The sequence below is a fragment of the Lepidochelys kempii genome, chromosome 1 (genome assembly GCF_965140285.1).
Source record: "Lepidochelys kempii isolate rLepKem1 chromosome 1, rLepKem1.hap1, whole genome shotgun sequence".
NCBI lineage: Eukaryota > Metazoa > Chordata > Testudines > Cheloniidae > Lepidochelys > Lepidochelys kempii.
The window spans coordinates 9,337,294-9,350,980 of record NC_136380.1 but is presented as its reverse complement, the minus strand read 5'-3'; the positions used below and the strand labels follow the sequence as shown (position 1 = coordinate 9,350,980).

General features: G+C 60.6%; 1 protein-coding gene across 2 annotated transcripts in view; it reads right to left on the bottom strand.

The window, feature by feature from the left end:
* Positions 1 to 13,687, bottom strand: part of INPPL1 (inositol polyphosphate phosphatase like 1) — a 74,498-nt gene that overhangs the window by 27,649 nt on the left and 33,162 nt on the right. For both annotated transcript variants that reach the window (XR_012157509.2, XM_073333644.2), the window contains exons 3-11: positions 9,389 to 9,539; positions 8,088 to 8,187; positions 7,177 to 7,317; positions 6,723 to 6,813; positions 5,545 to 5,634; positions 4,862 to 4,960; positions 2,323 to 2,473; positions 1,796 to 1,902; positions 871 to 973 (exon numbers count right to left, since the gene is read on the bottom strand). Coding sequence is in view for 1 of the 2 variants with exons in the window: in XM_073333644.2 (XP_073189745.1) it covers positions 871 to 973; positions 1,796 to 1,902; positions 2,323 to 2,473; positions 4,862 to 4,960; positions 5,545 to 5,634; positions 6,723 to 6,813; positions 7,177 to 7,317; positions 8,088 to 8,187; positions 9,389 to 9,539 (1,033 nt within the window). In the remaining variant the exon portion in view is untranslated. The remainder of the gene's footprint in view (positions 1 to 870; positions 974 to 1,795; positions 1,903 to 2,322; positions 2,474 to 4,861; positions 4,961 to 5,544; positions 5,635 to 6,722; positions 6,814 to 7,176; positions 7,318 to 8,087; positions 8,188 to 9,388; positions 9,540 to 13,687) is intronic.

The window sequence follows — 13,687 nt, the reverse complement described above, 5'->3', positions numbered from 1 at the left end:
AGCAGCACATGGCAGTGGGGGGAGGGACAGCTGAACTGCCAGCAATTGCTACCTGCTGGGAGGCTGCTGCACAGGGAAATTAGGGGAGCTGATAGGGGGAGTGGATGGGGGGCTGCCGGCCCACCCTAGTGCCAAGCCCCCACCAGCTCGCTCCACCGGGCTGCTCTTCCTGCAAGCAGGGGACAAAGCAGGTGGCTGCCGAACCACCTTAGAAGGGAGCATTGCACAACTTTAAACGAGCATGTTCCCGAATTGATCCGCAACGTAACAACCTTAACCGGGACGACCTTAAGCGAGGAGTTACTGTATTAATAATGACAGGTTTCAGAGTAGCAGCCGGGTTAGTCTGTATCCGCAAAAAAAACCAGGAGTCCTTGTGGCACCTTAGAGACCAACAAATGTATCTGAGCATAAGAGACTAATAATATGTCACTTGCTGCAAGTTATTCAGCCACTAGATGGCACTGTGTATTGCATGGCGTTCCAGACAGGTGTGGGCCCTGGTGAACAAGGCAGACAAAAGTGGAATGCGAGGTGGGTGGAAGCCTGTTTGTTAGTGCTTGAGCTGGCAGCTGTTTTGTTTAAACAACTGCTTCCTATTTAAGACAGACTGTGATCCCTTATGTCCTGTCAGCAGGGGGGCTGGAGGAGAGGTGGGTAGGGTATGTGGCTCGGAGGTGGGATCACAGACTTCAAGGCATCCAGGTGGGAGGTGTTTAGTGGGGCTGGATATGTTCTGTGACCCTGGGCCATGCTCCCTGGGCTGAGGGGGACTCCCGCAGGGCATTGTGTGAGTGCGCCACATCACCCTTGCCCATGTTCCCTACTCCGTCCCGAAAAGCCCTGCCCCAGGTGCCCCGTGGCACTGACCCATGTTCCACGTGCCAATGAAGACGGAGATCATGTCGGGCTCGTCCTGCTTGGAATGTTTGTTTTTCATCAGCTGCAGCAGCTGGCAGAATGCCTCCCGCTTCTGGAGGAAAGGCAGGCAAAGGAGGCAGGTTAGGCAGCAGGAAGAGATGGGCTGTGGACAGGAGACCCAGGTACAATCCCTGGTCCTGGCCACCCACTCGTCAGCCAGCTCGGACAGGTAAGGACTATACAATAGTTCACCCACCACTGAAATGCAGCCACCTCTGGAGTGGAATGTGGTTGCTGTTTAACGGGGCACAGCAACACTATGCAGCTGTTTAGGGGACAGGAAGTGAAAAATTCCATAACCAGTTACAGGGGGGAATCTGGTGCCAGGGCATGATTAACAGTCATGTGTGGTTGTGGCCTCGGTTTTAAAGGCAGCAGCTTCGTACTCCTATTCACTTGCTGGGCCTCTGTTCAGTCCACAGACCCATCTTGGAATTTGAATTAAGCTGGGTCCTTTACTTCTCCTATATCATCACTAGAAGTTAAGATTTTCTAGGAAATCATGCCCTGGAAGACACCCATGCAACCCCTTTTAATCATGCCCTCAGTGACCCTCGGGGTGGCCAGGCCCCTGGGGTCTCTGCAATTGCCATTCTGCAAACAGCCTTGTTGATGATGCATGAGGAAGAGAAGCCCCATCCCCCTCCCAGGGCCGGGCTAGCTTTGCAGGAATGAAGACCTCCGGTTGTCACTGCAGTCAGCTGTCCTGGGAAGATCTCCCAAGACAGGGCTTTTTTTTTTTAAATGTCCTTTCTTTCCGGAATGGAACCGGGCTCGAATGCTTTAATTTAGCCACACTGCCTTCCATCCTGCGGCCTCAGAGCTGCGTGGGCAGGACCTCACCAGACACAGTAATAATAGACCCATGACTCACCCTGGCACTGACGAAGACGAAATCTTTCCGCTGAGTTTTATCCTTCTCCTTCTCGAAGACGATCCCCAGCTTATTTTGCACCCGCTGGGACTTGATCAGCTGTCGGACTGGAAAGCGGCATGGAAAATCAGAGCAGGCGTGACCTGTGAAGGGTCAGCCCCGTTCCTCTCCCACCGCCCGAGGAGAGAGCCCGAGCTCTGCAGAGGCAGTAGGAGATGGAAGACCCCAGGGTCTGACTACGGGGATCCCAAGGCTGTAGGGATGGGCGTGGTGTGATTGGCACACATGGTATCATGCAGCTAGGAGGCATCGCGGGTGAGCAATCAGTTCCTGAGTGACGCAGTTTTGGGGCCAGCTCTAATCATTTTAGATCTCCGCATGCTACAGGGCAGCCCCAGCCCACTGAACACCCCACAGAAACCATGAGGTGTGGGGTAACAGCAGCGCCCAGAGGGCTGCAGTTGGTCCCTGAGTGCACGGGGAATACGGGCCGGGCGCAGCACCCCGCGGGGGCTCTTGGCTCTTACTCTTGTCATGGGTGAACGTGTTCCAGTCCTCCTGGGAGTCCTTCTGCTTCTTGAGCACCACCAGCTTCCCGCCCTCCACGTCCACGCTCAGCGTGAACTTCTGCGACTTCCCGATCTTGGTGAGGTCCCCCAAGGTGATGTCCAGCTTCACCTGGGGCAGAGAGACGGCCGCACGTGGATGACACGCTTGGCACTGCTCGGGCCAGCCCTAACACCACTGAGGTCAATGGAGCTACGCTGGGGAGGAATTTGGCCCCGTGACTAGTCTTCTACCTGCTATCCCTGGCAAGAGAGACTGCCCGAGATGACAGGCGGGGAGCCAGGCTGGGGAGAAGCGGCTCCAGGGTTTGCCACTTTCTAACTCCCCAGCCCTGTGTATATCCAGCAGCTCCCGGCTCTCCTAAACACAGCACTCCCCCCATTCGAAGGGCAGCATCTTCTGGGTGGTGTAAGGGGGTGTCCGTACCCTGCACGGGGCCTGGAGGGGTTACAGGCCAAAGCGCGTTCCGGCTGGTGGAGCGGGTTAAAGGGAGCTCTGAAGCCCAGGGGTGTGTGTGGGGGGGGCAAAGGCGAACCGGCTGTAGGGAAGACAAGGCCTTCTCCTGGAAGTCAGATGAAAGGTGGAGCCTCAGACAGGACCCCAGCACTGGCCAGGCCCCCAGAGAGCGCCTTCTGCAGCCCCCTTCGAGAGCCGACAGCCCTGAGGAGCTCTGCCCATTCTGAACTCTGCTAGCTTCCTGACTTTTGGGACCACAGGGCCATGCCCCACACTGAAGGAGAGGAGACGTAGGAAGCGGCCCAGGGTGGCACATGAGGAACCTCTACCTGGAGTTTTCCACCGGGGTTGCTCCCCAAGAGGGCCCTGGGCCAGGACCTTGTGGAGTGGGAGGGCCCAGGTCCCCCTTCCCTCCCCAATGGAGAGCAAGGCCCCAATGCCGACCAAGACTGTGATGCCTCCATCTTAGGGATAGGAGCCAGACATCTCTACCCCCCTTGCCTGGGAGGCGCAAGATAGCAAACCAGGTGCACTAACCACTAGACCCCCTGGTGACTCTTCCGCAGCTGGAGTTCAGCTCAGAGACTCATATGGCAAAGATTGGCCAACCCTCAGTTCCAGTCACCGAGGGCCTTGTCAGGACTGGGCCAATACAATTTGAAACATCTCAACCAATGGGTGTTGACTAACAGACGCTGGCTAGTATCTATGCCTATCAGATTAATAATATGTATTATCTACACCATATATATATGTTAGAATGCAGTAAGTACAAATACTATGGCAATTACATAGCCTGAATTGGTCTATGAGTTGTACACAACCCCATTCACTTATGCTAAGTATCCCATAAGCCCTTGCAGTCACTGAAGTTCATTTTGGCTTGAGCAAGTAGGAAAGCTGTCAGACTCAGGACGTAAAAGGATTTTACCATCGCACCCGCTAGGGAGTTATTCTCCCAGGCCTGCACTGGAATGTCCCGAAGGAAGGGAACAAGCTCGGGGGTTGTTCTCCCCTAGTACAGACCTCAGAGGTGCCTTCACGCCCCTTGGCACCTGGGATGCAGTACAAAGAGGTTAGGGGTGCACACCAAGGTCCTGAAAACCAAGGCAGAAAGCCCAGTGGTTTCGAATGACGCACCTGGTAGCTTTTCCTTGTAAATGGGAAGGGTACAAAGAGAGGCTTTAAGGGGGTGACTTTGGGAGCTCACCTCCTGCGTGTGGTGAATGTGAGACGAGGGTCATAGAAAACCTTTTCCCTGCACTATGTTATTCTGGAGTCAGAGCAATAAACCTGACTGACGCTGGTTATTTGGTATCCTGAGTATATTTCATAATGAACCCAAGTGGGGTCGAGCAGCTGACTACACGATTTATCACCATTTTCCTTGGTCGAACAGCTGCTTGGTTTGCTCCTCGGCCCTACGGACCAGGAGAAGCTCTGTAAATGTGTCGTTCCTGATCACCCAGGAGCCGGCATGTGCTTCGGATCGACTCTGGAAAAAACACCGGCTCTGCTTTGCTTCTCGAGGGCCAGAGGCCAGGGCTCTGCATCTGAACCCCTTTGGCTAGTCGTGGGGAGAGGGAGCGCTCAGACTGAAACCCCCAGATGCAAATCCACCCCACGGCTTTGGCTCTGGGTTGGGAGGGGAGAAGCGTCTGGTTTAGACACCATCAAAACCCTTCTTATGAGATTTTGGTGCTGTCAAAGTTGAACCCAAACCCTGGCTCCGATTCCCCCACAACAATCCCAAACCCGGCCCCGATTCACCTCAGAATCCCAAACGTTGGCCCCAATTCGTCCCCGAACACTGCCTCCATTTCACAGCAGACCCCCGAACCCCAGACCTTAGCTGTGATCTCTCCAAGAAACACAGCCCCCAGCTGTAATTTGGCCGGGAGCCCTCGGCTAACCCTAACCCCACGCTCTCTTCAGTCTGTTTCGGGGGCAAAGTGGCACCTGCTGAGTACCGTTCCACGGCCGGGGTGTGGGAGCTTTGGCGGCCCAGGCCACGGGGCGGGGGCCACGGGGTGAAGGCTTTACCTCGAACGTTTGCACGGGGATGCTCTTGGCTTTGCGGGAGGAGGGCTGGGCCAGGGCAGACTGTGCTGTGGAGCTCATGTCCTGGAGAGCTTTTAGAGCCTGGCGGGGAGAGAGAATCGACACGGCCTGGTCACACGCGGCCCAGACAGAGCATTCAACGAGCAGGGGGAGACCCCGCTGCCACGCAAAAGCTGGCTGGCTCTGGCGGGGGCTGCGAATCACTACAATGGCTGGGAGGGCCCGGGCAGGACTGAGAAGGTGGGGGTCAGACCCACGGCACCATCAGTCCCCCGGGAAGTCGATGGGAGTGGCAGGTGCTCCGCACAGCTGACAGGCAGCTGTGGAGGTAGGTGGCTATGTGACTTGCCCATGGCCCCCAAGGGAATCAGTGGCAGAGCCGAGAGCCCCTTGGTCCCAGCCCTGTGCTCGGACCATGGGATCCCAGCTCCGTCCAGCTGCACGGCTCCGTCCCTCGCCCCTCCACAGCCGAATCCAGCAGCAGCAGGAGGAAGCTAAGCTCAGCCTGGGGGAAGCACAGGGCAGGGTGACACCACCACGCACCCACAGAGCCCAGGCCCACCCCACTGTGCCGATACAGCCCCACGCGGACCGGATGGGTTTGCGTCCCCAGCCCCGTTCTGACACGGGCTGCGGGTGTCTGGGGACCGGGCCAGTTCACCCACCTTCTTCTCGATGCTGGACAGGAAGTCCTTCAGGACAGATAGCTTCAGCACCAGGCTCTCCAGCTCCTGCTCTCCTGTCTGGCCGGCAGTCTGCAGCCGCAAAAGGGATCAAAGCAGAGAACGCTCAGACGGCACAGCGGCCTCGCGGCCCCAGCAAGACCCACCGCGCGCAGCGGGAGCGTGGGATTGGGGTGCGTAGGCCGGAGGGGCTCCCCTGTCCCCACAAAGAGGGCTCAGTTTGTTCTCCCGACTTAATGCCGCTGCATCCCCCTACATGTGAACGGGTCCCAAATGGGGGATCAGGGTCCGGGTCCCCTTTTTGGAGAGGGGGAAACTGAGGCACAGAGCCTCAAGCCACGTCGCTGATCAGCAGCAGAGCGAGGACAGAACTCAGGTGCCCAGACCCCCAGCCCAGCTCCTTTCCCTCAGGCTCTGGGAACCAACGTGTTTGGGGCATCTCGGCTTGTCGGGAGGCTAGTGGGGAACAGGAAGCTGCAGAGCGAGCTGGTGCCAGCCAGGCCGGCAGCGAAGGGGCAAGACGCTCTGGGTTGTCCACCCACACTGATGGTCCCCGGGGACACACGCAGCGTCCTCCGAGCCAGGTCCTCCCCGGGGGCAGGTCTCCAGCTGCCGGAACAGAGCATGCTGGGGGGAGATGGTCAAGCCCAGCCAATGTATCCAGGACTACAGGGCACCCTCCTGTAGGGGACGCCAGTCCCCGAGCTGGTATCATAAGGGGCGAAGGGTGACTGAGTCTAGACCCAGAGTGTGGGGGATGACGGGCGGGCTGCGCCCCCCACCCTCAGGGCATGCCAGAGAGGGGATGCCGTCTCCCGCTGCAGCAGCTGCTCTGATGGCCACAGGGTGGCGCCCCACAGCCCCGCCCCACCCAGCTCAGCCTGCTATCACGTGCGGGTCCCCAGCTCATGGGTCATCTCAGCTGCTACGGGGGAGAAAGACACCCAGCCTGGGTCACGTCCAGCCCGCAGATCGGGGAGGGGGAGGGGTGGGCCCTCACCTGGCGGGTCCCCCACAGCAAGGCCCAAGGGGAGGGGCTGCAGGCGTCGAGAAGACGCAGGGCAGCCATAAGGCTGGGGGAGGGATCCTAAGTCCCGGTGGGGTGGGGGATTGGCCCCCTGCGGCACCCCGCAGCCATTACGCCCCACTCTCGACCTTACCTGCTGGAGGATCCGGGAGACCACAGGCGAACTCTGCTGGTCAAACACCTTAGAGAGGATCTCCAGCCCGGACAGGACCTTGTCCACCTCGCTGCAAGGCAGAGGTGCAGATGGACATCAGCCAGCCAGCCAGCCCTGGGGCAGGGAACCTCCCTGGCGCCCCTGCCCCAGCCTATGGGCAAAGCTGGCCAGTCACAGCCAGCCACACCCGGGGCCAGCGCGGGTTTTACAGGGGGCTGTCCCATGCTATCCAGGGGCCCACAGATGCAGCAGGGAACAGGCGCCATGGGGCCAGCCCCTGTTGGGCAGTGAGATACCCATAGCGCCCTGCCTCCTAGTGGTAGCTCCCACCCCCAGCACCCCGTGGCAGAGGCAGCCCCGGAGAGGTGGGGATCAGCAGCTAAGATGCAGCCTGAGCCACCGGGGGGCGCCAGGCTCCAGGCCAGGCTCTTACCTGTGTAGCCTTTTGCAGGAGGTGACCAGGGTCTTGTTGAGATGGGGCAGGCTGCTGGCCCCGGCTTTGACAGCCTCCAGGTCCAGGGTGTAGCTGCCTTTCAGGTACTCGTGGGAGACTGTGCTGAGGCCGTTGGTGGCACTGCAGGGGGAGCACAAAGGTTAGCAAACGGGGGCCAAGCACCGGACACGCCGGCTGCATCCCGGGCTGAGCGAATGCCCGTGGGAGGGCACAGCGGGAGGGCTGAGTTCTGGTGACAGCAGGTCCCGGGAGAGAGCACTTCCATGGGACCCCCCCGTCTGGAGGGGAGCATCACTCCAGAGGTGGGGGCGCCCGGGAGAGAGTGGGAATGGACGGGGGGCAAAGGCTCCCGGGTGTGATTGAGGGTGATCGTACATGTGTAAGCCCAAGTGTGCAAAGGTGTATGTGCATTAGCAAGCGTGTGCGCGGGGGAAAAGACAGCCCAAGCGTGTGAGTGCAGCAAAGCGGGAGCGGGTGTGCAAAGGGGAGAGGCAGTGGGGTGGATCTGGGGAGCGTCAGAGGGGACAGATTCTTACCATTCCAGCCTGCTCCTCCCGGAGCCACCTCCCCAGCCAGGGGGTCGGACTAGCCCAACTGTCCGAGAGCCCCCCCAGGAAACCCAGCCTGGCTCAGGACATGACTCAGGGAGTGGGCCGGATGGGTCTCAGGCTAGTTTGTGGAGGACAAAATCACCAAATCATTGCCCTCACGGGCTCCCTGCTCTGGGGAGATCAAGGAGCAGAGCGGGGGGAAGGGGGTTTGTGGATCAGGAGTGAGGAGCATGGGCAGAGATGGGGGGCTGCAGGTCAGGAGTGAGGGGCACCAGCAGCCCCTGCCGTGGCGGGATCTCTGGGCCCCGCCTGGTGATTCTGTAGACTGAGGCTCTTTACCTCTCGATGGCCCCGTCCTGCGTGGCTGGCCCGAGGCAGGCGGGGGAGAAGCTGGTGGAGCCGGAGCGTGGCGGCAGTGGGGGCTTTTCGTCCTCCCCATCTGGAAGGAAGGAGCAAAGCCAGGTCACAGGCAGAGCTGGGGTTGGGGCCTCGTACGTCGCCTGCAATAACTGGGATCCCCAGCTCACCCCGCCCTGGAGGGGCTGGGAGCCCGATCACCTTCCTGACGGGGGGTCTTGATTTGATATCCACGGTGACCCTGGCAAACCAGGGGCTAGCTCTTGCCAAGGCTTTGGGCCTCCGCTGAGCACGGACACATTCATTGCTTGGCACCCGTCTGTTTCCCTGGCATGTGAGTACGGGTCAGAGGGGTATTGACCCTGGAACGACGTGTCCAGGGTTCAGGAAATGCTTGTGAATTGCTGCTGGCATGAATCTCCCTGATCATTTCTGTATCCCCTGCTGCAAGGGAATAGCTAAGGGTTTGCTTTATCCACGTTTGCTCTGGAACTAGCCAGTCAGGTGGGATCGTCTCCTGCCCACGGAGAAAGGCCACAGGACTAGCCACCAGCGTTGTGTTTGGTGAGAGATCGGAGGGACCGACTGCCTCGGGGGACGCAATTCGTCTCTTGGGATGGGAGCAACCTGAATATTTTGTCATCGTTGGTGTACGGGAACCAGCTCTCCCTGAGGCCAGCGTGCCTGGGGGCCAGACAGCCAGGAGCGTCCCAGGGCTCTAGCTGTGACCGCGATCCAGGAGTTCACATTTGGTGCTGGCTCGGCAAAACTGAATTATAGACCACACGGCCGGTTCGGGGGCTCTGCCCCGCGGTCGGCACTCATGGCCATGAGCCGCTCCAGACGGCAAGACAACCATGTCCCGAGCTGGTCAACTGCTGGGGTCCAGACCCACCAGGAGCCCAGAGCGACAGGCCCTACATGGTGTGGCTGGAGGCAGTAGCAGGCAGCCCTGGCTCTAATCTCTGCATGGTGTGAAGGGGAGGAGTGAGATGGGCTGTGAGTGTGAGGGAGGCAGCAGGACCACCCGATATCACCCTGCCCCAGCCCCCTGTATTGGACCAACAGGCCCATCTACCCTGGTATCCCGCCTCCCGAGACCCTGGATCAAAGCAATGGGCTCATCTACCCTGGTATCCTGCCTCCTGAGTCCCTGGATGACATCAATGGGCCCATCTTCCCTGGTATCCCGCCTCCTACCACCCCAGATCACCTCCTGAGCCTGGCTTCCGGGGCAGGCCAGCCCAGCCAGGGAGGCCGGGGGCCGAGCTCCCAGGACATACCTGAATAGTCCCTGTCCTCGGCATTCTCCTTCTCCTTCTCCCGCTCGACAGCGAAGAGCAGGGTGCAGACCAGGCCCTGGTTGGGCTGCAGGTAGAGAGCGATCAGCTCGTTCAGGGTCTTGAAGCGCCTCACCTGGACTCCCTGAGACGTCTGGGGGCACAAGGGGACAGGAGGGACGCCATCAGCGTGAGCTCAGCTCCAAGGGCCCTAGTACAACCTGCCCAGGTCCGGCGAGCACCAGCCCCCAGGGGCATCGGCCTGACCGAGGCCTGGCACCCCGTGCCCAGCTGGGGTCGCAGCAGTGAGATCCCGTGCAAGGCACTGGGCCAGTGGCCAGTGTTTTGTCCTGGCCCCAGGGCTTCCAGTGCGAGGGAACAAGCTCGACCCACCCGTGCCAGGGCTGGACTGTCGGCAGAGCGTCCACACACAGACCCGCCGGGTTAACATTGCTCCCCTCGTTACATCAGCACAACCGCTCGGGGCAGCCGACGTGCGTCTTTGTTTCAACCCAGAGATCCTAGCGGCAGCCTCTGACTCCCATCCTCTCTCCTGCCCTCCTTCTCCTCCTGGACCTTCACCTCCCTCCTTCTCCTGGCCTGAACCCCAGTCAGGGCTTCTCATCCTTCCCCACGCTCACTCCCTGCAGCCCTTCTTTTTCTTCAGTTATGGCAGCACCTAGAAACCTGGACTTAGAGCAGGGCCCCGTCATGCCAGGCGCTGCCCAGATCCCTCCCGAGATCAGGGTCCTGTCATGCCAGGCGCTGCCCAGACCCCACCCAAGATCAGGGCCCCGTGGTGCCTGGTGCCACCCAGGCTCCAACTGAAACCAGGTGCCGCCCAGACAGAGACTGAAACTGTCTCTAGAACCTGGGCACACCTGCCCCCACAAGGAGGGTGAAGGGGCAGGGTTCGGGGGGCCTGCCCGTGCCTAGGAGGAGACGAGGTGGCAGGCGTGGGGGAAGCGAGTGGGGCAAGGTGGTTTTCTCCCTTCCCATGCTGGAGACAAGAGGCTGGGCTAGCTCGAGTGAGCGTCAGCTCCACCCAGGCAAGACCCGTGCGAGGGAACGGGGGCACCCCCCTGCCCTCCCCCCCCCAGTATCCAGCAGCACTGGGGGTGAGGCAGCAACACTGGCCCTGCCATACGCACGGCCGGTGGGCAGCACCCGTCTCCCGACTGCCAGCACCTTCGTCCCCAGCCCAGCCTCGGCGCCCCGGGGCCCTGCTGTATGTAAGGCAAACTTGGTGTGAGCCGCTGAGCAGATCTCCAGGGGGAGGGGACCTGGGGATTTGAGGAGGGACTCTCTGGGGAGAAGGGACCAGGTGGGGGTAGGAGGAGTTGTCCTGTGCGAGGGGTTTGGTGGGGATTGTGCTTTCTCCTGTCCCCTCTTTCCATTGAGATCCCTCCCCTCTGCCAAGCAGCCTGTCAGCACTAATGCCCCACGGCAATTAACATTGTACACAGAGCAGGGATTGAACCGGGGACCTTCAGCAACCCGGGCGCAGGCCTCTGCCCCTTGAGCTAAAGCCAGAGCTCCTCCAGCCATGGGCCGCGGTCGTTTCAGGAGTGGGCTGCGAGAGGATGACCTGCTCTATGGCTTCATTTAGCCACCCCGCAGCTTTTGACGCCTATCCGGTGCTGCCGGCCGACCCCGGCTCCACAGTGCGCTGGCTGACGCTGATTTGTCTGGCTAGCGTTCACGGCTAGCGGCTGGCCTCCGGATTAACCCTGCTGCCCGTCCTTTCCCCTGCACTAGTGCTCACCCCACTGCTGATCAGCCTGTGCCCGGCTGGGAGGTATTTTAACAGGAGCTTCTCCAATATCCCCATGTCCCGGCCAGGGGCCGAGGGCAGGTCTTGGTGCCGTCCTGCCCAGTGCATCTGTTCCTCCAGCTGTCCCGTGCAGGCTGGGCTAAGCCTTCTCCCAGCCAGAAATCCCATCTCAGGAGCAGCTGGAGAAAGCCCTGAGCCCCTGCACCTGGAGAGGACAGTGGGGCTGTGCCCCTGAGAACACTGAGCCCACAGGACAGACCGTCATGATCAAACATGGCTGCGTCCGAGTGCCTTCCGTGCCGGGCCCTCAACGCGCTTTGCTACTAGCAAACGGGTCCCGGCTTTGGCTTGCCAATCTCACTGCAAATCCGGGGCCTGGGCACCCCGTGCTCTAACCACTCGACTACACTCCCTTTTAGCTGCCCCAGAACGGCCTTCATGCATCTTGCAGGGCCTGTTTGTAAGACGAGGGCTAGCCACAGGAACTGGCGACCCAGGAGCTGCAGGCGGCCGCAAAAGCCACTTTTGGTGCTGTGAATAAGTCCCAGGGCCTGTCTTCCCCACGCCAGGGGCAGGGCTGGGCTGACTCCCACCAAAGGGGACAGCTTGCAGCCAGTGAACCGTGTACAGCTGAGACGGGGGAGTTCAATGGGATTCAGAGGCAGCACTGGGAGCCAAGAACTCCTGGAGCGTAACCCGGGCTCTGACACTGCTCCCCGACCAAGTCACTCTGCTGCGCCGTGCCTCAATTTCCCCAGAGCTAACAGTCCCGAGCACCTTGTGAGGATTCCCTAGTTAAAGGCTGAGCTACACCATGGGGTCTTGGGAAGGTAGGAGACGACACCACCGCAGGACCTCGTTAATGCCTGTCCGGCTTTCATCCGCTGAGGAAGGGCGTGCAGCAGGCAAACGCAGCCAGCCCGCCCTGCGAGGAGCGGCATCACTGCTCCAGCCGCGTCGCCAACAGCTGGGTCACGGCAGCGGCAAGTTTGAAAAACTGAAAACCAAAGTTAGTTTCGGGTCTGAACAAAACTGGAAGTTTTGGTGATGTGAAAGGCGGAACCAAGGCCGGTTTCTCGGCAACCGAAACGTCCTGGGACAACCAAAGCCAGCCGCTTCCCTTTGACTGCGACCCTTCTGGAACGTCGGTGACGTTGGAAATAATGACATCCACGGAGACTGGGAAAGGAAAAGTCGTTCCAAACCAAAACAGCAACCTGTTTAGAGTGGGGGTTGGAAGGATGCGGTGGGGGGGCATCTTCCACACGAAGATATCTGCAAAACCGGCCTGAATTCGTGCCACGTCCTGCCGTAAGCACAGCGGGCCGAGACCAGGTGTCCCTGCTCCACGCGACGAGCGTTCCTCTCCCGTACCCGCGTGGTAGCCCGTGCGAAGGTGAATCGGTGCCATCGTGCAGGCAGCACCAATTGGCCTGCGGCTGGCAAGTTCCCATCCCCCGGTAGAGATCTGCCCCGCTGAGCCAGGGCAGCAGAGCACGCTGGGGGAAGCGTGTCCGGTGCTCCCATCCGGTACCTGCTCTGAGGCCCTGCCAGGCACCCAGGAGCTGGCCCAGTGCCCCAGGGTGCTGCCGAGGCCGGGGCCGTCACTCTAGGGCAGGCAGACGGGGCGGGGGGGGGGGTGTGCTGACTCGGCAATGCGGCGGGCAAGGCTGGCATGGGAGCTGGAGCACACAACACCCTCCTTTCTGTGGCCGTCCCTCCCCGGGGGCCGCGTTTTCCTGTCTGCCGGACAGCACAAAGGGGTTACTGTCGGGCTATAAATACCTCGGCGCATGGACCAGCCTGACTTCCTGCCAAGATCAGCACCGTCTGCCCCGGCCGGCCCCGCTGCATGGCCCTGGAAAGCCCAGGCTCCGCGGCCTGCATTTCCACTGCCCCCGGACAGAGCCCGGGGAGACAGGCGCCTGGACGTGGAAACCCCCGTAGTGCCGGGGTCCCCCCCACGAAGGCGGGGAGCCCTCCGGTGCTGAGCTCCAGCCGTGTTGGCGGGGGAACCCCAGAGCAGACAGAGCCCCCGAGTCCATCAAAGCAGAAGAAAGGGGGAGCAGTACGCGAGAAAAGGGAGAGGAAACGGAGACAAAGGGGACCTAAGAGCCCCGGTGGCCATGAACTCGACGCTCCAGCTAGCTCTGCGGCCCAGCTGTGCATATCTGGAGGAGGTCCCATGGGCGGGGCTCTTTCACCAAGGTAGGGAGGCTGGTCCAAGGGCGTGCCAGGCACACTGCGGGCGGCGTCTCTCCGTTCTCCCCTTCCCACGCCGCTTGGGCTCAGTTACACCCCTGTGCCCTGCGAGCCCCCTCGCAGGCTGCTCCTTCACTGCCCCGTGCCGTGCCTCAGTTTCCCCAGCAGCCTGCCTAGGGCTCATCCACCTAGGGAATTTCACCAGAATCGTTATACAGCTGTAAGCCCCCGCGTAGATAGTCCTACTGCCGGGCTAACAGAGCCTTCTCCGTGGGTCAGCTTCTGTCGCATCGAAAGCCAGAACAAGGCCCTGTAACTCCAGGACA